The sequence below is a fragment of the Leuresthes tenuis genome, unplaced genomic scaffold (assembly GCF_036924035.1).
Source record: "Leuresthes tenuis unplaced genomic scaffold, fLeuTen1.0.hap1 SCAF_19, whole genome shotgun sequence".
NCBI classification, from domain to species: Eukaryota; Metazoa; Chordata; class Actinopteri; order Atheriniformes; family Atherinopsidae; genus Leuresthes; species Leuresthes tenuis.
In genome coordinates, this window is record NW_027325373.1 from 7,705,629 (window position 1) to 7,731,494 (window position 25,866).

Below are 25,866 nucleotides of genomic sequence, written 5' to 3' on the forward strand. Positions count from 1 at the left end.
CTGCCACTGTGTTCCATTTACTGTGCACTCTAAGAGCTGTGCTTTTTGTCATTCATTCATTTAGTCCTGTGGGAAAATTCTTTCAAGCCACATCACTTAGTATTATGTGAAGCAAATAAACCAAATGGGACACACTGGACTATTCTGTGCATAACTCAAACAAAAATGGCATGCTTTTACACCAGCTTAGTGTTGTGTGCAAATTCTTGTTGGAAGTATGATTTCACACTAATGTTTTTTGGGTTTTTTTCAAATACATGTATATTACACCTGGAATACTGAAGTCAAATACTGTAGATGTGTTGATAGTCACTTGGATAAAGGATGTTACGGTTAAGCTTGTGTGATGTGGATGTTCAAACATAGGCTGTATGAACAGTTGGGGAGGTTGGTTGTAAATCTGCAGCCAAATCTTGAGTGGCAGTTGAAGGACTGAACAGGGTGACAGCTTAGAGAGTGTGGAGTCTGAGCAATGAGGAGCGAGTTGGCTCCTGAATAACAAAGCAGACAGCAAGGCCCAGGCTGACGAGCAAAGCTGGATGTGAGGTGTAGTGGGAGCAAGGGTAGGCTGGCTTGGTTGGAGGTACAGCTGGGAAGGTGTAGCTGGATGAGGCTGGTGGTTGATGAAACACATGAAGACAATGACCTGGAGCATTTCACAGAGAGATATTACCAGGAAGTTCAAGTAACATGAGATACAGAGAACATAGTAAGAGAGACCAGGTGAACTCAGAATCTACACGGTCGTAAAAAAAAAATTGTCAGGGTACTTCTTAGTTTGTTGAAGGGGCCAAAACAGCTACTGAAATGTGTGAAGTAAGAGGGCAGATGAAAAAAAGTGGGAAAAAAAGCATGACAATTAGGATTTATTAGCAGCCAAACTCTGAAAATTACCACATTTCTCTTGCTTTATCAAAGCTTTATTGTGTTGTACAGCATATCCAAAGTTCACAATAATAACAGAGACTAATCTGCCACTCTTGAGTTTGAAGTATATTTTTTACACAGCGTAGCATTTAATCCAGGCAGAGCAAGAAAAATAATAGGGCTCTCATTTCTAGTCAACAACCGCTGAATATGCCAGATGAAATGACAAATGTACTTGGCATTTATTTGCAGCTGACATAAAAATAGAGTCACTCAAGAGGGTCTTATGCACTCGATGCCTCTATAAATGATATGTTAAATGATGTTTTAAAAGGCTTCGTATTCTGGGCAGAGAGCCAGCATACACCTGATTTATGGTCAGTGGAGAAAACATCGGAATAAATAAGATTTTTTTAAGCATGTTATAGTAACAGTGTGTAACAGTTCTTGACATCTTGTGGTCAAGTTGGAGACTGCCATGCCAGCAAAGACAAAATCAGTGCATACTCTGACATCAAACCAAGCAGTAAAGGCAAACAATCTGATGATCCAAGCCAAAACCCCTCAGTTTTCCAGTCCACACATAAATATCAAAGTCAGGGTAAAGAAAGTCTTCACTGTGGAGGCATTTTGAGTTTCAGTGCCCAAAACTGTGTTTGCGTATGAATCATGGGTGCAAATCTGCAGCTAAATACCCATGTTTGTCTGTTTGTGGCCTCATTTCTATAGATATCCATTTATATATATATATATATATATAATATGTATAGTATATATATAATATGTATACTATGTATATTATATATACATAGCATCCATTTTTCTTATTCTTATTTTTCGTGTTCTTAATCAGTTAAGTTATGATTTTATACAAACTGTACAAAAGAAATAACTGTAACATTGTTTAATTGTTTAAATAACAATTATTACCTGGTGCACCAACATCAATCTCAAATGCTGTCCACCGTCAATCTATCAACAAATTACCTTTGTATTTGTAGGGCTACATCATCTGCTGAGGAGAAAACAAGCAACTTCCCTTTCACTTCTAAGACATTTGTTCTTTATCAGCAATTTCCATGTGAGGAAAGTCATACCAATGGCTGTTGTCGATTTATGTGCCAGTGCTTGTTTTTGGATTATTTGATTCTCCACTTTTCAAATATGCACCCTCTAATTTCTGATAAAAAAAAAACATCTATAACCATATATTCCTCAACTTTCTACTTATTTTGTTACTTTATGAACAGTATGCTTTTTCTATAGATGTGGGCATTTCATGGCAGAAGGTATAGTGTAAGATGGTGGTGCAAATGTGACTGTTCTACCTTGTAGAGGGACTGGATGCAGTATGTATAGACTGGATGAACTGGGAACTAGGTTAGGTGGAAAGGCAGCTTCAGATCACATGGACAGATGCACCTTATATAAAAGCTGCTGAAAAATGGTGTAAGGAAACAATCAAGGGTATTCTCTGTCGTTTGTGCAACCCCACACACACTCTATCAACCTGAAGAAAAAGCTGCAAAATGCCTGCACTCTTAAAAAATACCAAACTCCTGTTGGAAAAAACGCACTCTTTGAGTAAATTACCTCCATAAATTACACATTTCTGCAAGCTGGGTTGTTTAAAACAAAGAATTGTGAATGAAAAAAAATCATTAATCCTGTTTGATTTAAAAAGTGTTTTAAAAGTGTTTGAGTTTGTTTAAAGATAAAATCAATATCTTTTATCATTGATCCTATCCGACTGTACAAATGGTGAGTATGAAGTATAAAATAAAGTATTATCCAAGAAAGCTTGGGACGTCATGTTAGCAATAAAGAAAATCATGAAAAAAGCTGTGATAAGATGACTGCTGAGAGGACAAATTGATCTTCAACAGTTTTACTCAAGTTCCTAACTACAGCCTAAATCTGAGGCTGTTGTTCCTTTACTTTTTCTTTTTAAGGAACCATCCTCCAAATAGGACTTTTTTGCTATTAAATGTGATGCAACATTCAATATGAGTCTATTTGACAAAATACTGTGATACTGTGTTGTGACAAAAATTGTGACTCACGAATCAGTAGATTAAGTGATTATGCCATGTTTTGCTGTGAATCAGATGTTTAAACAATAAGGTGGACTTGCTCTATTTGTCCACTCACAATTGATAAACTAGTGAATACAGAATAGAAATAGAACTTTTTTCTTTTTAATATTAATTTGTTTCTATAACATCCCATAAAGCACAGCTGGTGAAATCAATAAAACAAACCAAACATAGTAAAAAAAGAACTGATTAAATGAATGTAAATGGGATTTTTTTCTTTCAAGTTACAAATGTCAGAGCAGTCCTTACTGTATATACAGCAAACAAGGAAGTTGCTAGCAGCCGATGCAAAGCACAAACTCCTCTGTTTTCATGCTTTCATCTTGGAACATGAAAATGCATGTTGACCTTTTTGTTATAGTTGGAGCATGATGATACTTTAATGACATATTTGTAAAATGACCTATGTTTTTCAGTTAAGCCTTTTAGGATACAATTCAATACACTGGATTTCCATCCAATGATATTATCATTTATTTCAAGATTTTGGGAAAAGCGAACATTGTGAATGGACAACAAAAAGGAGCCATTTTTACTGCAGTGGTCAAAGTCTAAATACCACCATCAATAAATTAAGACTCACTTAATCATGACAATGACCTGATTGAGTGCTGCTGAAGATGACAGCATCAAGTGGCTTCATTTTTAATCTGCATTTTCCTTTATAGCTCTCAGAAACATGATAATACATTGGTTTAAATCTGTGTTTAATGCTTATTGCTGAAATCTAACCTATCATAAATAAATAGCTAAGAGGCACCTATAAAACTTTGTAACAGCAGTCAAACGCTATAATTTGTCAGACTTGACTCACAAACATTTTAATGGACGCAAAAGGATGGACACAGTCAGCCAAATAGTGATGTCTGTTGTGCTTAATTAGGACCACATTATCAGCTGACCAATCACAAAAAGCAGATGAAACCATTTTAATTCTGTTGAGGCATGAAGGTTTGGAATTGTCGCTCTTTATTTCTTGCTAATTAATAACTTGACATGAATTTACTGATAAGTCACTGTCATTTTGTCTGAGCAACACAAATGAAACCACAAAGGTAGCAAACATGCAAATTGAATCCATGCGTGTCATATTTTTGCATGTGAATATTTATCAAGCTCTGCTTAATAAATCTGCTTTGGTGGATGAAGAGTGAGGCAGTATCATCTGTAGACATATACATGCTCTCTATTTCTCAAGTACTGTCCACCAAAAAAATATATACAACACCTCTGGAATGTTCAGCTCACTTGAAATGTGCCAGCAGATTTTTCACTTCGGCACTTAACTTCTAGAGCTCGACTTAATGGAGTAAGGTAATACTTTAACATTAGCCACAGAGGTGTTGCAGGTTTTGCTATCATTACTGGTGGACAGACTGTAGGATTATATAATTACATAAAGTGACTTATTATGTTACATTTTGCGTCAACTATTTCTTATTCCTCGGTCTGTGAGAACAGGACTTGCATCTCAGCAAGATCCTACTCTCCTGGAACATCTGATCAGTTGTCACGTTATGATGTCATTTGAAATTGTGTAAGGTTTTTAAAAGGCCAAGATGTCATGCTGTGTTATTTATGATGCACAACGGCAGGGGTGTAGAGGTGGTACTCAGTACTGACTGAAAAATAAGTTTCTATGCTGCATAAGCCCTTCTTTATACCATTATGGATGAGCAAAAACTTGAACTGAAAGTGGTTAAATACTTGCACTGAAGATCAAACTGTGGCCAAATATCTCTCCATTTAAAGAAATGAGTAGTTCTGAGTTAGGTGCTGAGGTCAAACTTACATTGAACTTTTCATATTCAAACATTGGTGCAAACCAAGCTCTCTCTGACAGAAATGTGCCTTTCCATATCAAAAAAGTACCAGTCTACAAATTGCAAGCAATCAGATCTGATCAAGCATATGTGATATGTGCAGGAAGGGCACAGAGCCATTATTGTGCAACCCACAGGATCTTCTGCCCATGTCACACTCTTAGGTAATACACAACACCTCCATAAGTCGCATGACCATGCCTCAAAGGGTCAGAGCCGGATTGGCAGTACAAGAGACACCTACACAGTATGAGGCAGGTGGTTTTAAAGTGAGCAATGATCAATTTCCAATCCTGGTAAAAGACTGCTTTGCAGAAAACAGTGACAGGTGCAAAGAGAAAAAAATAGAGCAGAAAGCCTTTGACAGATTAGTGAGATTTTCTCTTCTCATGCAGATAAGAATAAATATTTTAAGGGGATGGTATGAATAGATAGGAAGTTTGCAGGGCACGTGTCACCCATTTATCTTTATCCATCTATTCATTTCTTTTCCACACCATAGACAATCCCTCTCGATATAAACCATTTTAAAGAGATGCACATCCATCAAAGGCAAGGACAGTACCCTGATGTGCCAGCTTTATGATCTATAAAGAGAAAATGCTATATGATAAACATCTCTCCTCTGTGGCACGTCTGCCCTGAGCCAGTGTAAGTAAAAGGCTTTATGCTTCTGCCTCTGTCAGGATTGGTAAAACAAGGCAGCATACTCCCAGCAGACACTTTCATGCTGCTTATTATTTTTGCTTATTTGTATTATGGTTTCAAGAACAAAACGTCAAAACATTCAATTTTGAAAATCAAAGAGTATTTCGTTTGTCTTGCTTGGACAGTGTTGTTAAGCTGATCCCAGCTTTGTAGTTACAACCTGTATGGTTCTCAAAATCTTTTTAAGGTGACACATGAGGCAAGAGCACAAGGCGGGCATAACATTGAGTTAGTGTTGCTGTGAAAGGATGTGATTCACCCAGGCATCATTCTTAAGCTTAAAATATCATCAGGACTCCTTTGCTTTAAATGTCATCGTTTTACCATTTTATGAGGGCGAAATGAATCATGTCACCTTGTATAAAAGTTAAACCCAGGTTTTTATTTAGCAAGTAGGAGGTAATGTGGCTGCTCCTCATGCAGTGGAAAACAAGGTCAAGTGTGACAGTCCCTGCAAAGTCCAGATATTTACACAAGCACTTGCCCTCAGACCAGTCAGCGTTATGCTGGACAGCGTTTTGTCTTTCAGCTTCTTCCTAACATGTTTCTGTTCATTTATCATCAGGACAAACTTTTGTAGTACTAAAAATGATTGATCCTTTGTGATTACTCAACTTGTAGACTGTTAACTTGAGATGTTTGCTTTACAGAGGAGGCATCTCTCAATATCTGATATTCTAGCGAGAATCTAAGCAGTGAGACTGAATACTCTTGAGCTGAAATGTGTTCTTGGACTGTTTGCTGTTGTTGTTTTCATGTTGGCAGTTTTGACTTTCCATATGTGAAAAGTGTAATTACTTTAGCATTGGGGTAAGCCAAATGTTAAGACTGCATTGTATAACACAACTTAAATGCTTCAGTGGTGAATGGTGTGGAGACCGGACACAATGATAATGTGTGGAATTTTAAAATTCATATCTTTAAAGACCTTTTTCCCAAACTAACCTTTTTTAATACTTTTGTGCCAAAAGATTTCTCTTCAGTAGCACTAACCATTTCATTCTTGAAGGTTATCACAAGGGGGTTTGTTCATGAATCAAACATTTCATTTCCCTTCTGGCTGTTAACAGTCTTTTCCAATTCAGTGCTTAAAAAGAAAGACCTTTGACTCCAGTATGAATGTTTAACCCGGTTTCAGTACAGAATCAGTGTCGGTCAATGTTCTGGAAATATTTGCAAATTAACACACATTTCAGCAGATATATTAACACCTCATAAAATGTTATCTGGCAATACCAAATCAGGCAGGGATCTGAAAACTTATTTTGGTGCCAATGAGATAATCGGGAAAAGTCGTTAGATCAATTTTAAGGAAAAGCAGATCTGCTACACTGAAGTTCTAGAACAACAAATAAACAAACACGAAATACAAAAAAATTAAAGAGAACAGTAACTGCCCCGTGAGAGTTATGCAGTAGAAGTGCTAGCCCTGTGATGGACTGGTGATCTGTCCAGGCAGCTCCCCCCTCCTCTCACCATATGTCATCTGGGACAGACTGAAGCTTCTCCCACAACCCTGAACACGATGAAGTTCCTTCCATTCATCCATTTTCTATACTCGCTTAATCTAACTGTCGCCAGTCCATCACAACAGGATGAAGTATATATAGTATAGGAAATTAATGAATGGATGGACAAATGAGCAAATATTACCAAACAAGATAATACAATACTGTATTGTTATAAATGAGATAGATAGATAGATAGATAGATAGATAGATAGATAGATAGATAGATAGATAGATAGATAGATAGATAGATAGATAGATAGATAGATAGATAGATAGATAGATAGATAGATAGATAGATAGATAGATAGATAGATAGATAGATAGATAGATAGATAGATAGATAGATAGATAGATAGATAGATGACATACATTTGGTGCCTTTAGCTGAGGGCATAGGCAGCCAGTGAAAAAAAAAGGGTACTTTGATGTGGCACATAATTTCAAGTTTTATTGCAACTCATGATGGTGATGTTTTCCTAACCTAAAGCATCTCCCTTTTAATACCCAGTCTTAATTATTTTTTAATGTGTAAAAGAGCAATTAAAACAGATGATTAAACAGAGAGCTTAAGTAAAACACAGACTGAATGCAGAAATTATATTTCAAAGAGCAGTTAATTGAAGGCACCAATGGTCAGGATGGGACTTCATCTTAGAATTTTTCACTTGGCAGTCGGTTGTATAGCACCATCCTCCAAATAGGACTTTTTTGCTATTAAATGTGACGCAACAGTCAATATGAGTCTATTTGACAAAATGCTGTGATACTGTGTTGTGACAAAAATTGTGACTCACAAATCAGTAGATTAAGTGATTATGTCATGTTTTGCTGTGAAACATATATTCTGTATGGACAAAAGATGTGATGTGTCTAAATTGCTGTGAATCAGATGTTTAAACAACAAGGTGGACTTGTTCCATCTGTCCACTCGCAATTGATAAACTAGTGAATACAGAATAGGATAAATGACGTCTCCACAACCAATGTTTCTCTCGTCAGATTCCGAACATAAAGCAAATCTATGTCCCGGTTTTTTGTACCAAAAAAGTCCAAGAACTGTGGGAGTGTAATTTATCTTTCTGCAAGCGATTTTTAATTTGAAAATCTACTTATTCATCAACAAGTGTTTCCGGTCAGGATAACGCTCTGCTGTAGTAGGTCTTCAAGATCTGCAGAAATCCATAGGTTTTGTTTTGCTGTTTTTCCCTCTCCGTGAAATAAAACTTCTCTCTGCTGCCAGCAATTACTCTGACTGCCTTCAAATTTCATCATTTAAACTCTAAAATGTAACAGAGGTCTTTGCTAAACACTGAATCTACAGTAATATGTGACCTTTTACTCAAATTTTGCTTCTCTCACCATCACTCTGCCCTGTCAAGACTGTACAAAAGTGTGTGCATACAGGAACAAAGACACTCCACAGGTAGCTTAGCATCTACAAGCTAAAGTGAAGACGTTGACCTTCAGACAGAGTAGTTGAGTTGTCAGGTTAACTCAAAACTTGTCGACGTGGTGCTGGAAAATGACTTTTTTCTAGTCAGCAAGGTGACAAGATAAAGATACTTCGGAAAAGGTCAATTCAACTACATCATAACCTCCTGAGGATATGGCAAAGAGGTGTGTGTGCATCAACCTGCACAGAATGAATGCCTGCATTCTTTCTTGCACCCAAACATATCCATTCCCGTGGAAAAATGCGTGACTGTTTTCTGGGAGTATGTGTGTATAGGTCTGTCCTGGTGTCTGACACTCAGGCAGCCAGCAAAATGGCTCAGTGAGAGAGATGGCTTGATCACTGGACCGTGGTCTGTCTTATGCTGTCAAACTCTTTCTCTCTCACACAAACACACACACAAACACGCTCTACTGAGCCACTAAGGCAGCCAAGATCATAGACCTCTCTGGTGTTGGTTCTACACCATTAAAGTGGGGCTTTTGTATGAACGAACCAAGAGGGGAACATAATCTTACATTGAAGCCTTAAAATCCCAAATACAGAGGCGTTTGGATGTGACAGCTGTGCATCTTGCAGTTAACTTTACTTGATTCCCACCTAGTCTTAATGTGTCTTAGTGTGAGCTGTACTGAACAGATAAAGAGACGTAAGTGCTTTTAGCTTCCTGCACACATAAAGAAGATACATTCATGGGCACCTTGCAATGATTTTTTTTAAGTTGACTTTAGTTTAGCTTTCTCACAACAGGTGGATCTCTTGATTTTAGTATTTGTCAAACATACAGGCACTTTTTTTGTGGTGATTAGCATTCCCCTTGGTTGTTACAAATACTCCAGCCCACTGTGTTATGTGTTCACTTCTTATGGCTTGGCGTAAACTACAATAGCTTTCAAAAGTATTCACCGCTCTTGGCGTATATCCTGTTTATTTGCTTCACAACCTGTAATGTCAAGACTTTTTTGGGGGACTTTATACATGCATATGTATATGTATAGCTGTAGTGTCAAAGGGTATGTCTCTATGACCTTGCCACATCCAGCCACAGCATTTTTTATCCCATTTTTCAAACTAAACTCTCAAGCAAACTTCAAGTCACGCCACAGATTCTCAATTGGATTGAGGTCTGGGCTAGGAGAAGGACTTTTCAATGCATTTAAGAAACTACAGAACTGCAGCAGATCCACTGCTCCATGTGGCAGTTATAAAGTACCATTTCCTGTAACATCTTTTGCTCAAAGTCTTTGCTTCCAGGCTTTTTTTCTGGATGCTTTCATAAAGCCAGCTCTGTTAAGTGTACAGCTTATAGTGGTCCTATGGACGGATACACCAGCCTTCTCTGTGCAGCTTTCTACCCTTTTAAGGGTTACCATTGATCACTTTGTTGCCTCTCAAGGTGATCTTTGCCTGGTCAGTCTGTCTAGGCAGGTCTGCTGTGGTTCCACATTCTTTCCATTTCTTTAATCATAGATTTAATGGTGCACCGTGGGATCAGATAATCTTAACAACCCAACCCAGCTTGGTACCTGACCTGCAGACTCTGGGGCATTTGAGAAGATATGTATATATATATATATATATATATAGTATGTATATCTACTAAGACCATATGACACACAGGTGTATCTCATTTGACTAATTATGTGACTTCTGAAGGTAATAGCACCAGATCTTATTTTAGGGGCTTCATAGAATACATTTACGTGCATGCACCACTTTGCTGTTTTCATTTTTCAAAAGCTTTTTTGTTGTTTTTGTTTTGTTTTTTCCCCATTTGGCTCCACGAATTTGGACCATTTTTATATATATTTTTTTTTTTTACATAAAATAATTCATTGAAATTACATGTTGTAATGCACAGTGATAAGAAAACACCACAGGGTATGATTATAAGTCACTGTACATTACTCCAGTCCTTCCTATTTCATTGGCTACCTGTAAGCTTTAGAATCGATTTTAAGGTTTTATGTGAATGCTCTGGCTCCTGCCTTTATATGTGGCTTGTAAACTTCTGACTCCTGTTTACAATCACTAAACTGTTGAAGTCCCTGCCCAGAGACATAATCAGGAAAACTATTCTTTTTGTGTGGTCCTAAAACTCCCTTTTACAGCATTGCTATTTCCTTGCTGGTGATGTGTGATGTAATTACTTGTTTATAATTTTGTTAAATTTGTTTTGTTGTTCTATCATTATACATTTTTAATACATGTCCTTTAAATCATTTAGGTTCATTTTGTAGCTTTGTTTTCCTAATGTGATACATATGAAATCATTGAGACACTGAATATGATCATATCAAAAGGACCTCCTTGGCAAATACCCATGGAAGTGAGAGGAACAGAATAATATTTTCAAAGCCAAGCATAAAAAGTCACAGTTAAACTTTAAGTCAGTGTACATAGGAAGTTCTGAGGGTGGTACTGAGTCACAATCATGGGAATTTGAACATCTAAAGATTTGAAATATGAGGTTTGTTGAGAATCAGTATACAATTTTAACTTTGATTAGTGTGTGTATATCTTGAAGCATATACCTAGTCAAATGTATTGCAGATAGAATTCTTTTATGAGCTAATTTTTTTTAATAGCTCCAATGCTATTAAATTGTTGCCCACAATTTACATTAACACATAGGAAACACTGCTCATCAAGTATAACTGTGTGTCAATTTGTACTGTAGAAATACATAAATTTGCATTTCTAACTCTTCTGCCCTCCTGTCTTCTTCTCATCCTTGTTCCACCGCCCCCCTCCCCTTCATTCCCTTTTCACTTCTGACAATCCTCTTTTCTTCTTCACCACATCATTCCCCTCAGATTTCTGGCCAACACTTCATTTGAGGGCCAGAGTGGGTTTATATCCAGAGAAAGTCACAGTCAGAATATCATCTCCGAAGCCCATCACTACATCTGGTCACTCCAGCTGGACCCCCTTGGCCAGCCAACCTGGACCCGCTTGGGACGCTGGCGCAGTGGGAGAGTTTTGATGGATCAGGGGGCATGGCCAAATCATCCAGGGTTGGGAGGCGGAGGGGATTGGCGCCGATCCACACGGCTGCACATGCGAGTGGTTACACTGGTGGAACACCCATTTGTATTTACCCGTGAGGTGGATGGTGATGGATTGTGTCCAGCAGGCCAGCTGTGCTTGGATCCACTTACCAATGAATCCTCTGTTTTGAAAGGACTTTTCCAGAACCTTGGAGGACCCAATGGATCTGTTCCCACAGAGCTGAAGAAATGTTGTTATGGTTACTGCGTTGACCTGTTGGAGAAGCTGGCAGAGGACTTGGGCTTTACTTTTGACCTCTATATTGTTGGCGATGGGAAATATGGAGGTTTCAAGAATGGTCGCTGGACAGGGTTGGTTGGGGATCTGCTGAGTGGCGCTGCTCATCTAGCAGTAACATCTTTTAGCATTAATTCAGCCAGGAGCCAAGTGATTGACTTCACCTCACCCTTCTTCTCCACCAGCTTGGGAATTCTGGTTAGTACTGCCATTCTCTTTTCTCTCCACATCTTACTCCCTATTTCTGTCACTCTTTGGCCCATCTCTCTTTGCTTAGTCATTAACCTCAACCCAACTCTTTCCGCTTGGTATGCTGGTGGTCACTATCAATATGGCAGGCTTTTATTACTGCAAGCCCCACTTTATTGGATTCTTGCAATTCCCTGGGGTGGGGTGGTGATTGTACAGCATTGTGGGGTGACCCTATTACTACAATTACTATAGCTTGTCTCACAAGGTGACAGACACAGTGATGCTTTTTTTTCTTCCTCCTACAAATACCACTGAAGAGGGAAATGTTCAGCTTTATTTACAGTGAATGTCTTTTGTTCTTTTTTTCAATTTCACCATATCCCCTCTAAAAACAAAAGTGTCACTCACAGTGTCTTCAGACATTTGTATTCAGTGACGTTAGCAACAGTTATGATAAAAAAAGAATTCCATATAAGGCTGAACTAACTTTTTTTTAGCAGATACACTGTATAAATTTAATTTATTAATTATAGTGCATATGTGAAGTACAGAGTGATAATGGATTCCTATTTTGCCAGTGATTTAAAAAATATTTAAAAAACAACAAAAAGCAATAAAGTCACTCTTTGACTACCATTAGCTAACTATAACTTTGATTACACATTTACTGTTACATTGTTTTGATAAATCTATGCAGTGTCAAAACATTTATTTACATCCAGGGTTACAACCATTTTTTTGTCAAGATTTCAAGCTTATACATAATGCTGCCCTCACAGGCTTGTACCATCGGCAAAAGGCATGATGGGTGCAAAACTTAATCTGCTATCCTTCCTGACTTGATGTGTCCTCTGGAACAGGTTCAATCTGGACTCCAGATTGAACCTGTTCTGTGGTAATCCTGGATTGGAGTCCAATCTTAATGTTCAAAAGCAAATCAACCCATTTTAATTTCCCCAATTAGTTCTCTTCCCTTCAGTGTTCTGATACCCTGAGTACTCTTTGCATTGTGCTAGTACTTTTACTATTGAATTTTGTTGTGATCACAATGATTCAAGATTTTATTCCAACCACATTTCTTCCTCGGACATGATTGTTCACCCCTATCCTTACAGGTTATGATAATGTATTTTAACCCAGTTTTAACCCAGCTTCAGCAGTGCCATGTGTCTCTTCTTGGTTTTATTTTTCACTTCATGAGCACCAGCAATTTGGACCTTCTGAAACAGAGCAACATATTTTCTGGGACCACAGGGTGTGTCTTCCAGTGTGGTTCTTTAAGGAATGAGAATCAACTCACTGCATGAGTTAGGTTTGAAATGCAGGTGTAACATATGAATCACAGCAGTACTTTTTAGGAGGCTCTTATCTGTTTGCATAGTTGAATCCAGGTGGTGACTTTTTTCTTTGGTCAGGCAGTGTAGAATAACAATGACATTTGATCATGACATATTTTCCACTTTTGTTCACAGCAGTCCTTAATGTTTTTCCAATCTTGTGCTCTCACCTGTCTAGGTTCGTACTCAAGACACAGCTGCACCCATTGGTGCCTTCATGTGGCCTCTCCACTGGTCCATGTGGCTCGGCATCTTTGTCTCCCTTCACGTCACTGCCGTCTTCCTCACCCTGTATGAATGGCACAGTCCATTTGGGATGACGCCACGCGGACGCAACCGCGACCGAGTGTTCTCTTTCTCTTCAGCACTCAATGTGTGCTATGCTATTCTCTTCGGGAGAACAGTGGCCATCAAGCCCCCAAAGTGCTGGACCGGTCGTTTGTTGATGAATCTTTGGGCCATCTTCTGTTTGTTCTGTCTGTCCACCTACACAGCTAATCTGGCTGCTGTCATGGTCGGGGAGAAAACCTATGAGCAACTGTCTGGGATACATGATCCAAAGGTACAAAAGGCAATAAGATGTAACAATTCAACTTAAGTTAACTTTTTTAAAGTTGAAAATATCGAAAAACAGGTTTAAGTTTCTGTATTGACTTTGTTCTTTCATTATTTTTTAAAGCGTTACTCAGCCAATGTATTTTTTAATTTCCTTACCACTCGAAAATAATAGGTAATTGGGGTAAAATGATTTTTTTTCTCACTCACCAAATTGCAAAAATACACAAATCCTGAAGCTCAGCATATTCGATAAAAAAGGAAAGCAGAGCAAATAAACTAATAATCTCATAGAACCAAAGAAAATAAGAAACAGTGAACTGCAATTGAAAATACTACTCTTGATTTAATATAAAGGCATTCTACAGGTAACGTCTTGCTTAATTTCTTTCTCCCTGCAGTTGCACCATCCCTCTCAAGGATTCCGGTTTGCTACAGTGAGAGAAAGCAGCGCAGAAGACTATGTCAAGAAGAGTTTTCCTGAGATGCACGAGTACATGAGAAGATACAACGTCCCAGCAACACCAGATGGCATAGATCATCTCAAGTAAGACAATAAGATACAAGCTGCATACTGTATAGCATGCAGGGACACATGAAAGTTCAGTTCAGACACCTGGATCTGTAGTATTTACTGATGCAGGTTATGCGGCCCCTTTGGTAAAATTCACTCAGCTGAAGTATCTCTCTCTGTCATCACTCCTGATTCTTGATGAAAATCAAGAACATGTCCCATGGAAGATAAATAAGTAATATACATATGTGCACAAGGAAAGTTAACATTTAAAAAAAAGAAAAACATATTTAATCCCTACTGCTGTCACACCCCACTATAAGCCTGCCTGTTCATATTCAGAGCCCACCCTTCTTTTTACCCTGACACTGCTGTCATCCTAAGCCGCTTCAACATTCAACTGGCATCCCCGCAGAGCAATGCAGAATGTAGTGTGAAAAGGCAGCTGGAAAGCAGGCCGAGCCAAGGACACGATTTGAAAGGATGAAACAAGATTTTTTTTTTTTTTAAACTGAGCTTACTAAACACTGATTAGAGGGTTGAAGTAAAACTGTCATCTTTAGAAAATTACAACTTGGCAACAAAACAGAATCCAAGTCTGCTGCAGAATAACCTCCAGGTTGAGGTTTACTCCATAAATATCAGTAATATATCATGTGTAGCTTGGACACAAGGAATCATACTATGACACTACTGTGTACTGCAATGACAGGGGAGTACCATGAAAAATCAACATCAACAAAGGGTCTAATGTAAACTGGATTTTGGGATTAGTTTGTTGGCAGTGTGAGGAAAGAAAACAAACAAAAGGAATGTAAGACTTTCTTCCTGGAGCTGTTAACTTTCTGCCCCAAGTCCCACCAATCAGATAAGCATTGATGCACACTTCATTTGTTGTATAAAAAAAAAGATGTACAAAATAATCTGCTGCTGGAGATTAAGCCAGTGTAGAAGTGTCTCGAAGTGCAATACAACTAATGGCAGCAATGCTCCAAAACATCTCTGACACCACTGTACTCACATTCTGATCTGTCTGGTTGTCATTTTGAAAATAACTCCATAACTCATTACATACTAATCCTCAAATAATATTCAATTGGCTTTGAAGTATTACTCTCCATCTCCACCCTCTTATCTAAATAATGCATTGCTGCTCCTTAAAGACCAAGATAGTAGCTACAAAATGCCAAACTCGAGGCTTCAAAATGGCAATTCACAATCCATTGCTTGACGTCACGGTGTCTTCATCTATCTTTTATTTAGAGTCTCCATACATGTAGATGAATCTGAATTGACCACAACCACAGCAGTTAGCTTTAAAATAATGAAAAACAGAGGGCTTAACTACTGTGTAGCCAATATTCAATACACAGCAGCAAATCTGCATTAGTAAATGGTAAATATACTTCTACAACCTGACCAAACACAGGAATACATTCAGATATTACAAGAAAATTAAGGTAGTAGCTTATTGATCGATAGCATTGAATATGTATACAACATAACTCCAGTTCAATCAATATTACTTTATTGACATGAACATGTGCTTCGTTCATTCTTTTTCATTTAAAAAAAAGCCCAAAAAGTGCTCTTGCTAAATGCTGAAATTGAATTTGTCCTACAGGAATTTCAGACTGGACTAGACTGTGTGCATGAGCATGGGCATTTTTTAAAAATCCATTTTGAGTTTCTCTAATATGACCTGTGACTGGCAGAAGTCTGTCCTTTATTAGGGTTTCTGAAATTGAAAACAGAGACAAGAAGAGGTGCACAAGACTAGCTTCCTAAAATTGTAGTTACAATATTATTAAAAAATAATAAATCAATTTTTGTGCATTTGAATATATTGCAGAACAGAAGCAGATAGAAACAGGTTTTATTCTGATTGGATAAACTATTTTTTACTAATCTAACGATGTAGCTTTTGTGTTAATTGCTTAAGATGTTGTGAGTTATGGTAAGACTGCAGCCTTGGCAAAATCCCAGGTGTCTAAAGCGAGAGCCAATTTCAATTTGAGTAAGTGTTGCAATCTGGAATTAAGGGGTTACTGAGAAATAAACAAACTTGTGCTGTCAGCACTTACTAAAAGCTGGAGAGTATGTACCATGCCTGTAGAACGTGAGAGGCAGGGTAAATAGACCTTTTTCAAAGCAGACCTCTTGACATTAAAAGGCACAGGTGTGCAAATGATGGCTGTATTCCTCTTGGAAGAAGGTCCTGCTGTTGTGCGTGCTGGTTCGTTGGCAAATTTTATTGGGGCACTAAAAGAAATAAATGGTAACTGGTCCACATTTATGTTGCACATTTTGACTTTATCAAAGTAATTAATGTGTTTATCATTCACCAGTCCATACAAACACTCATACAACACTTCATATTATATATTTGAACTATATGTAACTATGACAATATTAAGAGTATTGTGGTGTTTTAAAGAGACACTGACACATGGAAGGACTAAAGCCTAATTTATGCTTCTGCGTCACGTCGACAGCATAGAACGTGACGCCATCATTGAAGTTCTGCGTCGAGGGAACACGTTGCTCTGCAACGCCAGGGGAGTGTTGCTGTGTGTTTGTGTGGTTTCAGGGGTTATAGCCGAATCCTTGCTTCCGGTCACAGTTAACAACAGTAAACAATGGCAACCAAGGTGGAACAGTTGTATTTGCAGTTGGAGCTCATCAATATTGAAGAGCAAATGCTTATATTGCAAATGTCGAAGCACAGGCGACAAAGAAGACTTTTGCGGAGGTGGTCTATACAACCGGTCGAGGTTGGGAACGGGTGAATTTACAACACTGGTTCACCCACTGAGGGACCTGGATGAACAAATGCATTTTCGATACTTTTGAATGTCAATCTGTCGATCTGACGAGCTTCTTCTTTGGAGGTGTGCGTCAGGCAATGGCGTAGGGGTACACAAAAGCAAAAGCAACTAGCTTTAAGAGTCAAACCACTCATCTTTTGATAGAAAGAAAACATGATCTGTATTTTAACCACTTGTTAAATGAGTAGAAAAAAGAGACATACGTTTGTGCAGGGTTCTTTAACAAAGAACAACATTGACCTATTCATTTTGGTTAAAGAGCTCTGATGTCATCAGCTGTTTCAGTCGTTCTGTGTGTGCACTTATCACTGACGTTTATTACAGGGATAAAAATTAAATGTAAGTGAAGCAAAGGTGAACACTCAAATTCAGCTTTTATGTGACAATATTAACCAACACTTTGCATCATAGTCATTTATATTAACTTCCCTTGATTCATTATTAGAGGTCTGTTAGCAGCTGTAACTGCAACAACTCTTTATAATTCAAGCATTTGGAGAAAGATGACTGACAAGATCATTATCAGTCATCAGTCAGCTATTAAAGTGTGCTTCATACAGTGGCTGATACATCCTATTAAGATATTTCATTATAGTCTGAAGACTTTTCCCTAACCAGTTGCTGAAGTTAAGCATAAATGGAACTGGTGTATTTTACAGTGAATAACACCTCTGACAATTCTTCTCACTAGTTATGTTTTCCATTTGTGCAACCCGGATGCAAGTGTGCAGTTTTTTTATACATTATGTAAGGAGGTTGATGCAGGAAAGGACATAATACTTTCAGTCATGGTTGCTGAGTGGGTTGAGGTGGAGAAAGTGCAGTGGTCATAAAATGTATTCAAAACCAAGGTTGTAAAAAGCAACCTGTTCAAATCTGTAATAATGAACTGTCAGAAGGTGTGTGGAGGATAGAGCAAAGTTTAAAGCACTGTCCTTGACAAAAAGTAAAACCTACAGTGACGCTTGGGGAGTCTTTGTATCTCAGTTGGCTGTAGCTTTCAGTAAAGGCATTTTAGATCTGATTTGTAAAAGCCTCGCTCAGTGTGTTGTGACTTAATGTCTCACCTCTATATAACTGACTTGTGAGGAATACAAATAAATTGGCAGAACTTAAAGACAAGCTGTATTGGCAGGGGGCCAACAAAAGAATTGGAAAAATGGAGACAAGACCAGCCTGAGAGAAACGTGAGATTCAGACAATGCAAAAGGTTAGGGGAAATTCTTTATCATTTACATCCCACTTTCAATAATTGAAGCTAGCTGTATTATGAGTTCAAAGAAGAACGGCTAATTTTTCATGCCTTAGTCATTGCTTTAAGTTTCTTTTTTCTCAGTACTTATTCTTATGTTTAGTGTGTTGGTGCTTTATCATTTAATGGACTGTTGATTCTCCATGAAGCACAATGCAAACCGTGCTCTATTGATTCAGCATTCACCTACCCATGAAATGAAATATAAACAAACTTTTTCATTTATAGTCACTATTTACAGTAAGGTGATGAGAGACGTGAAGACAGAAGCAAAGACAATAAGCCCACTCAGAGCATGAGCTAGATGCAGAAAACTTATTTTTCTTTATAAACTTCTTTTTCTTTATAAACCGCAGTCATCATGAACTTTTACTGAGCCAGTTGCATATAAATACCCTGTTTGCACTGGATAGTGTAGTGATAAGATTGCCACCTTTTCATGTGGGTGACCTGGGTTCAAAACCCCTGCATGAAAGGTACCTCCAGTAGGCAAGGCCTTAGGCAAGGCCCCCTTACCCTATCTGCCTACCTGTAAGTCGCTTTGGATAAAAGCGTCTGCTAAATGCATAAACATAAACAAACATAATTTAAATATACAAGACAATCAAAGCAACCTCTGAATGGAAAAAAAAGTAACAGTGTTGATCAACTAACTCTAACCCAGAGCAAAAGAATGCAGAAACAGAATAGAAATGGTCAAATTACAAACAAGATACTGAGTTCACTAACTCTAACCCAGAGCAAAAGACTACAGAAACAGAATAGAAATGGTCAAATTACAAACAAGATACTGAGTTCACTAACTCTAACCCAGAGCAAAAGACTACAGAAACAGAATAGAAATGGTCAAATTACAAACAAGATACTGAGTTCACTAACTCTAACCCAGAGCAAAAGACTGCAGAAACAGAATAGAAATGGTCAAATTACAAACAAGATACTGAGTCAATCAGCTTTGTATAGAGACAATCTCAGGGGAGACACCAACAGTTGGAGCTTACTATCCTTGATGTTCTCTCTTGCAGCCCATAGAAGCCTAAAGCAGCACACAAGCCAACTATTGCACTTCAGAAATTTCAAGCAATCTCCAAGTATGACCCTTTGTTCTTAAAGGTGCATTAGCAAGGCCTTTCAATATTCCCAGAGCTGCCATTCTTGCTCACAACTGTTATGGCTGCAGTTATTTATAGCGTCAACAGTTATGCAAGAATATATAATAAAATCCCATGAGAAAAGCAAAACTATCATCAAGTGTTGTATGTTTATTAAAATCCAGTTTTTGTACCACAGAACGGTCTAGTGAAAAAACTAATTTTTTTAAAAGATTCTCACAATATTTAAAGATATATGTCAGACCAAACCTTTGCTACAGTGCAGCTATGTCTGAACATAATGCACGCTATATAAGCTATATAAGGTGTCATATAACAGCTCATCATTGTTCTTCACCTCAACACCCCATAATATTCATACTCGCTGCATTGTGGAGCAACAGTGTCTTAACCTCATGAAGCAAATATAGACTTCTTACTACCATGTGCAGATATGGAAGTACATGTTTTCAAAGACACTGCTACTTAAATAGTTTTTCATCAACAAGCGTTCTCCTGTTCACTGTGCTGCTATTTTTTAAATGATCAGGGTTTTTTTTCCTGGCTCTGACTCTTCCAACTCTCACAAAATCTGTGGTGTTTCTCTTAGAACAGTCCTAATGTTTTTTTGTTTTTTTTAATTCTGAGAAATAATACCAAACACATTATCTTACAGTTTTAGATATGAAAGGGCCTCTTATTTTATTACAATGATGAAAGATCATCGATCTAACCTTAGACTTTCTGAGCCCTGCTTTTGTTTTCACTGTATTGTTTTTTTCCTCATTACATCATGATGAATTAAAAAAAAACAATGTTCCTTTCTTATGAAGACTTTGTCAAACTGCCTTTGGTAACAAGAGAGACGGTCTACTTTGTTGGTCCAAGTCTGACTTTGGTGCGCTGAAAAAGAATAAGATGCTTCTCTTAATTTTTGCTGTTACGTATAACTGACCTGACCGCCTACACACAAACACTCAAAACACACATGTACCGAGGGAGGAGAAGCAAAACATGTGAAATGAGCCAAAGCCGATAAATTAGGTTTAGTTTTCCTGATGCAGCAGATCTCTGTTTTTCAGCGGGCAAAAGTTCAGAATGCTTTGAAACCAACAAGAAACGTATTAGGCGTCTAAGAGTTTACATGTTTTGTTGTTTTCATGTTGTCTTACAATCCTGATTATCTGGGGAAAGTTGACATGAAAATTATTCTGGAGGAACATTATTACCATCTGCGCCTGAAAAAGGTAAAGTTTAAGAGAGAAAAATAGATGACAAACACCAGTATGTCTCCACTGAGACGTACGGCCTGAAATACATGATTCAACATGTAATATGTTGTTATAACTGCAAACATATTTTAACCAAAGTGAAAAACGCTTGGCACGTCCTTTGTTGTAACTTAGCCATTACAGTGAAGTTACAGCTTGAAATCGTTACTGCGACACAGCAGAGATACTGCTAGTGTGAGGAAGAGATAAAGCATGGGGGTTTGCTTGTTTTTTTTTCTCTGGTGATTAGCAAATTTACTTTGAATTCTTTTTATTTATTTAAATGTCATGTTCACAGTGATGTGTTGCAGCGGACACTTACAGCAGTTCTTTTGCTGTACAATTACAGGGCTGACCCCCAGAAACTGGATGCATTTATCATGGACAAAGCGCTGCTGGACTATGAGGTCTCCATAGATGCAGACTGTAAAACATTAACAGTCGGGAAACCCTTTGCAATAGAAGGTAACATGTGAAAGTTTATTATATGACAAATAAACTCCGAAGGCATATCAATTGAAAATGTATCTCTGTTGTGAGTCTATGGACATTTTTGTTGGGTCAGATCTTAGACATGACTGTTTTTTGCCTTCATGTTAAAGAGAATGTGATCTAACAGCTGTGGACTACACTGTTTTTAGGAGCTGTGAAATGTGAGCAATGCTCAGCTTGGGACCACATTGTGTTTCTTTTTTTTTCCTGTTGCAATTTATTGGAGCAGAGCAGAGAAAATACCATTCCATATCTCAGAGTTTTCCCTTCAGTTTACAATTAAAACTTTCATTGACAATAGTAGTGTGTATAGTAGTAGTGAGTATAGTAAAGTAGTGTGTTTTCAGATTCCCTTGGTTTATAGATCAAAAGCTTTGCAATCTTTGTAGGTTTATTCACAAGCCACTTATGGTGTTAAAAATCATATTAGACTGAATTCATTCATACTCAGCATCACAGTTGTATTCACACACAGTGGTTCTTGATTATGATTTGACATTTAGAGGCCTCTCTGTATGACTGCAGACTAGCTGACCACGGGAGCTTTAACAATATCAATCACTCGACATTTGTACAGTAGTTAATCTTCTGGCTTTCAAAAGCTTACATTCTCCACTGTCTACAGTTAATCTCTGGTCCATTTAGTACTCTTCCTCCCACTGTGAAAATGCTCCCATGGCAGCTGCGTCCATTACAAACCACCACAGTCCCAGATTCCAGTGCTGTTGTTAATTACTTAATGCACTCTTAAGCCTTCAGGATATAATGCAAATCAATCAGTGTGGGCAAGGTACTTTTGTAATTGGCTATTGCAGAATATTTCACACTTTTCTGGCATGCTTAGACAGATATAGTCACAAATATCCAGTTTTTTTTTTTGTTTTGGAAAACGATGTTCTTCCAGAGGAAATGGCCAAAGCGTAAAGATGGCCATTTTACCATGGTCATTCAGTCTCTATTTTGTTTGTTTGTGTGTCCATGTGCAGGCTATGGCATAGGCCTCCCTCAGAACTCTCCTCTCACCTCTAACTTCTCAGCGCTTGTTAGTCAGTACAAATCAGATGGCTTCATGGACATGCTACATGACAAATGGTACAAGGTTGTGCCCTGCGGGAAGCGCAGCTTTGCCGTGACTGAGGTGAGTGCGGAGGTGGCAAAGGGATTGATTTTATCGTATTATTATTGTTTAAACTACATTTTTTTTAAAAACAGATTGGATTTGACTGCACAACACTTAAGTAAACTGTTTATAAAGTTATTGGATAAACCATTAATAATATCATAAATGTATGAAGATGCATTTCCTGTCACTTAAAGAAATGGAAAATACTTTTCTTTTGCAACAGTTTTTTTTTGGCATTACTCTCAAAATGCCTTTCCTGCACTCAGTAACCTCCATGTACAGTAATTGTTCTTTTCTAATTCACACAGTGGCCTCTGACCCTGCAGCTGCCAAAACAAGCTGTGTTCACATAACACATAACATTTAGGCCCTGTGATGTATTCTGTTCTGCTGTTATCGAACAATTACCTCTTTTTGAAGCCTGGCTATCTCATCAAACAACTGTGACTTTGTAGCCCCTAAAAGGACTCTAAGCTCTGCCTTTGTGTGTCTGTATGATTTTCTTTTTTTCATTTATTTTTTCGGTTCTGTTTGGCTGACAGTTAAACATCTGTTCCTCATACAACCCCAATTCTGATAAGGGTGGGATACTGTGTGAAATGTGAATTAAAATAGAATGCAATAATTTCCAAATCTCATGAATCAATATTTGATCCAAAATAGAAAACGTTGGAACTGAAATGTTTTACCATTTCATGAAAAAAATATTAGCTCATCTTAAGTTCTCAAAATCATCCTCTCTTCTTTTAACAACAGTTTGTAAATGTCTAGGAACTTTAGAGACCAGTTGATGGGTCTCTGGGAAAGGGTTAGTTGAATATTGTCCCATTCTTGTCTGATATAGAATTCTAGCAGCTCTAATAGTCTTGGGTCTTTTTTGCATTTCAAGATGCACCAATTCTTTTCAGTTTGTAAAAGGTCTGGATTGTAGGCAAATTAGACTGGCCAGACCATAGCTTCATAATAGAGCAGTCCATCACAATAGATGCAGTATCTGGTTTAGCATTTTCTTGCTGAAATATGTCATCTGGTTGGGAGCTTATGTTGCGCTAAAACCAGCATTCCTGTTACCATTGATCATGCCTTTCCAGGTTTGCAAGTTGCCAGTTCCGGAGGTTCAAATGCACCCCCCATACCATCAGAGACGCAACCTTTTGAACTGAGTGCTCATATAACAAGCCAAATGTTCCCTCTATTCTAGTTGAGAGGACAAAGTGTTCTTGATTTCTAAAAAACAGAATTTCAAATTTTGATAAGTTTGACCATAGAACATTTTTGCATTTTGTCTCGGTCCATTTTAAGTGAGCTAATAACTTTTCATGAAATAGTAAAATGACTTTGATATGTTTTTCTATGTTCTAAAAATGATACAGTACAGCGTTTAAGATTTTTTTCAAACCATCGCAATCTGTTTGTATTCATATTCTAATTAGAACTTACATTACATCCAACTAAGCACTAAAGGTATTTGCCTGTAAATTACAGCATCATCTCATCACCTGCTATGATGTGATTCTCATATTGGTAGAAGAATGAACTATATGCCAAAGATGAAATATGATCATAGTGAGACATTTCCCCATGTCTGGCAACGAGACGTATTGTAGATGTTATCTATAGCAGCAGACATTTAAATTGCTCCAGGTACATTTCATTTTGCAGCATCAAACCTCAGTCTGCACAGAAAGCTGTTTAGCCGATATTTTTTCTTTATCTCTCTGTCATTGAATATCACATGCAGCTTTTTCACACAGGTGCCTTTTAGAAACCACATGATGGACCACTACTAGATCTCAAATTATAGATAAAAACTCAAAATCATTAGACCAAAATGATGTTTGGGCTCTGTGTTGTTCATTTCAATGTGGTCATAATGAAAGTTGGACAGTATCGGCTGGAAGTTCATGATGTAAGCTATATGAATTACTGACAAGCCTGGCTCAGTTTAGTCCTGCTCAGCACTTTCCGCTTACATATTTATTTATTTATTTTAGCAATCTTTTATTAAGTCTGCAGATTCTGAAAAGCTGAAAAATCTGATGGATTGGCTTCAGTTTGGCAGCCAAACTCTCTGGCAACTCTCCAGCTCTTTGTCACCCTAAAGAGGTTGATCCCATTTCAAGTAACAGAATCAATATAATAAATGGCACATTATTCAATTATCTAACAGAGAAAGAGCTAAATGTAACATTAATAAAAAAAAAGGAAATTGTACTAAAATGGACAAATATTATGAGGATAATGTGCTTTATTGAAGTTATTCACAGAATTTTGTTGCATAGCTTTGCGGCTCATCTGTTTGTGCTAAAGGGAATTTTTGTTCAATATGGTTGGTGTGAGTCAAGATGTGGGAATGTTACCACGAAGTTGTTGAATATATCATATGCTTACATATGCTTAACAAAGGACAACCGATCCTGTTTTTGAGTATAAGATAGATGAGGTTAGATTAAAGTCAGAAATCCCATCCTGACTGTGTTAATGGAATTCTTCTTTTTTTTTTTTTTCAAGGAATTTCCACAAAGTTTAAAGAGTATTCCCAAGCAGTCACATGCGACTACTGTCTATACTGTCTGATTTACAAGTAGTCATCGACTCCCACTCTCAAAAATGTCTTTACAGCCAACTTGCCAGGTTACAGTACTCAAGTGATGAATTTAGTCCATCATGTATTCTTTTCCAACATGACTTTATAATGCAATCATTGCAGCTGCCCCTGTATCACACACTGTTCTGCGCTCACCATTAAAATTATTCTAATGAGAAAAATCTGAAGAAACTGCAACAAGTGGTCCTATACGAAATATATGACATTACGTTTGGAGATGGCTAAATTTGTGGATTGGTGATTCTGAGATGTTTCATTAGACACATTTAGATCAAATTAAATTTTGTGAGAGAAGGGTTCACACTCTCGTTGGGCAACCTAGGGTAAAACTAATCCGAGCAATTTTTCTTAAATTCAGGCACAGTCAGTAAACAGCCCAAAGTTGTCCGAGATTTAAAGTTGAAATCCTGAGTAATCAGCTGTGTTGAGAGATGCTGATTGTATTTGAAGACTTCCAGTTTGCTGAAAAAGTATTTTTCTTTGAATGACCATACCCAAATTCAGGAGTGGAAGCAAACATTACAGCTTTTACTTCAGTCCCTTTGTAGTGATGTCAATTGTTCAGTTTTTACATTATAATTACTTTTTTTCAATATCTCATATTGATCTTTGGTTTTGAGAACACAAACTTCTTTTCTGGCTTCTACAGTCCAACACAAACCGACAGACTTTTAATCTCTTTTTTAATATAAGACTTTTCCTGTTAGTCATTTCCATTAAAATCATTCAACAACAACATTCATTCATCAATATTCCCTCCGATCAGTGACAGTCAAGCCACTGACAGATGAACAGAATAAATCGATTGCTTCTTACAGTGGTAACTGTCAACTTATTGGATAGCGTTAACAGCAAGA

General features: G+C 37.6%; 2 protein-coding genes across 3 annotated transcripts in view; one reads left to right on the forward strand and one right to left on the reverse strand.

Annotated features, from left to right (window-relative positions):
* The window catches only part of snx30 (sorting nexin family member 30), a 360,763-nt gene that overhangs the window by 151,242 nt on the left and 183,655 nt on the right, over positions 1-25,866 (reverse strand). The window lies entirely within an intron of this gene.
* Positions 1-25,866, forward strand: part of grin3a (glutamate receptor, ionotropic, N-methyl-D-aspartate 3A) — a 51,391-nt gene that overhangs the window by 15,328 nt on the left and 10,197 nt on the right. Inside the window, exons 5-9 of the mRNA XM_072371293.1 lie at positions 11,275-11,944; positions 13,454-13,837; positions 14,232-14,377; positions 21,136-21,251; positions 22,265-22,416. Of these exons, the coding sequence (XP_072227394.1) occupies positions 11,275-11,944; positions 13,454-13,837; positions 14,232-14,377; positions 21,136-21,251; positions 22,265-22,416 (1,468 nt within the window). The remainder of the gene's footprint in view (positions 1-11,274; positions 11,945-13,453; positions 13,838-14,231; positions 14,378-21,135; positions 21,252-22,264; positions 22,417-25,866) is intronic.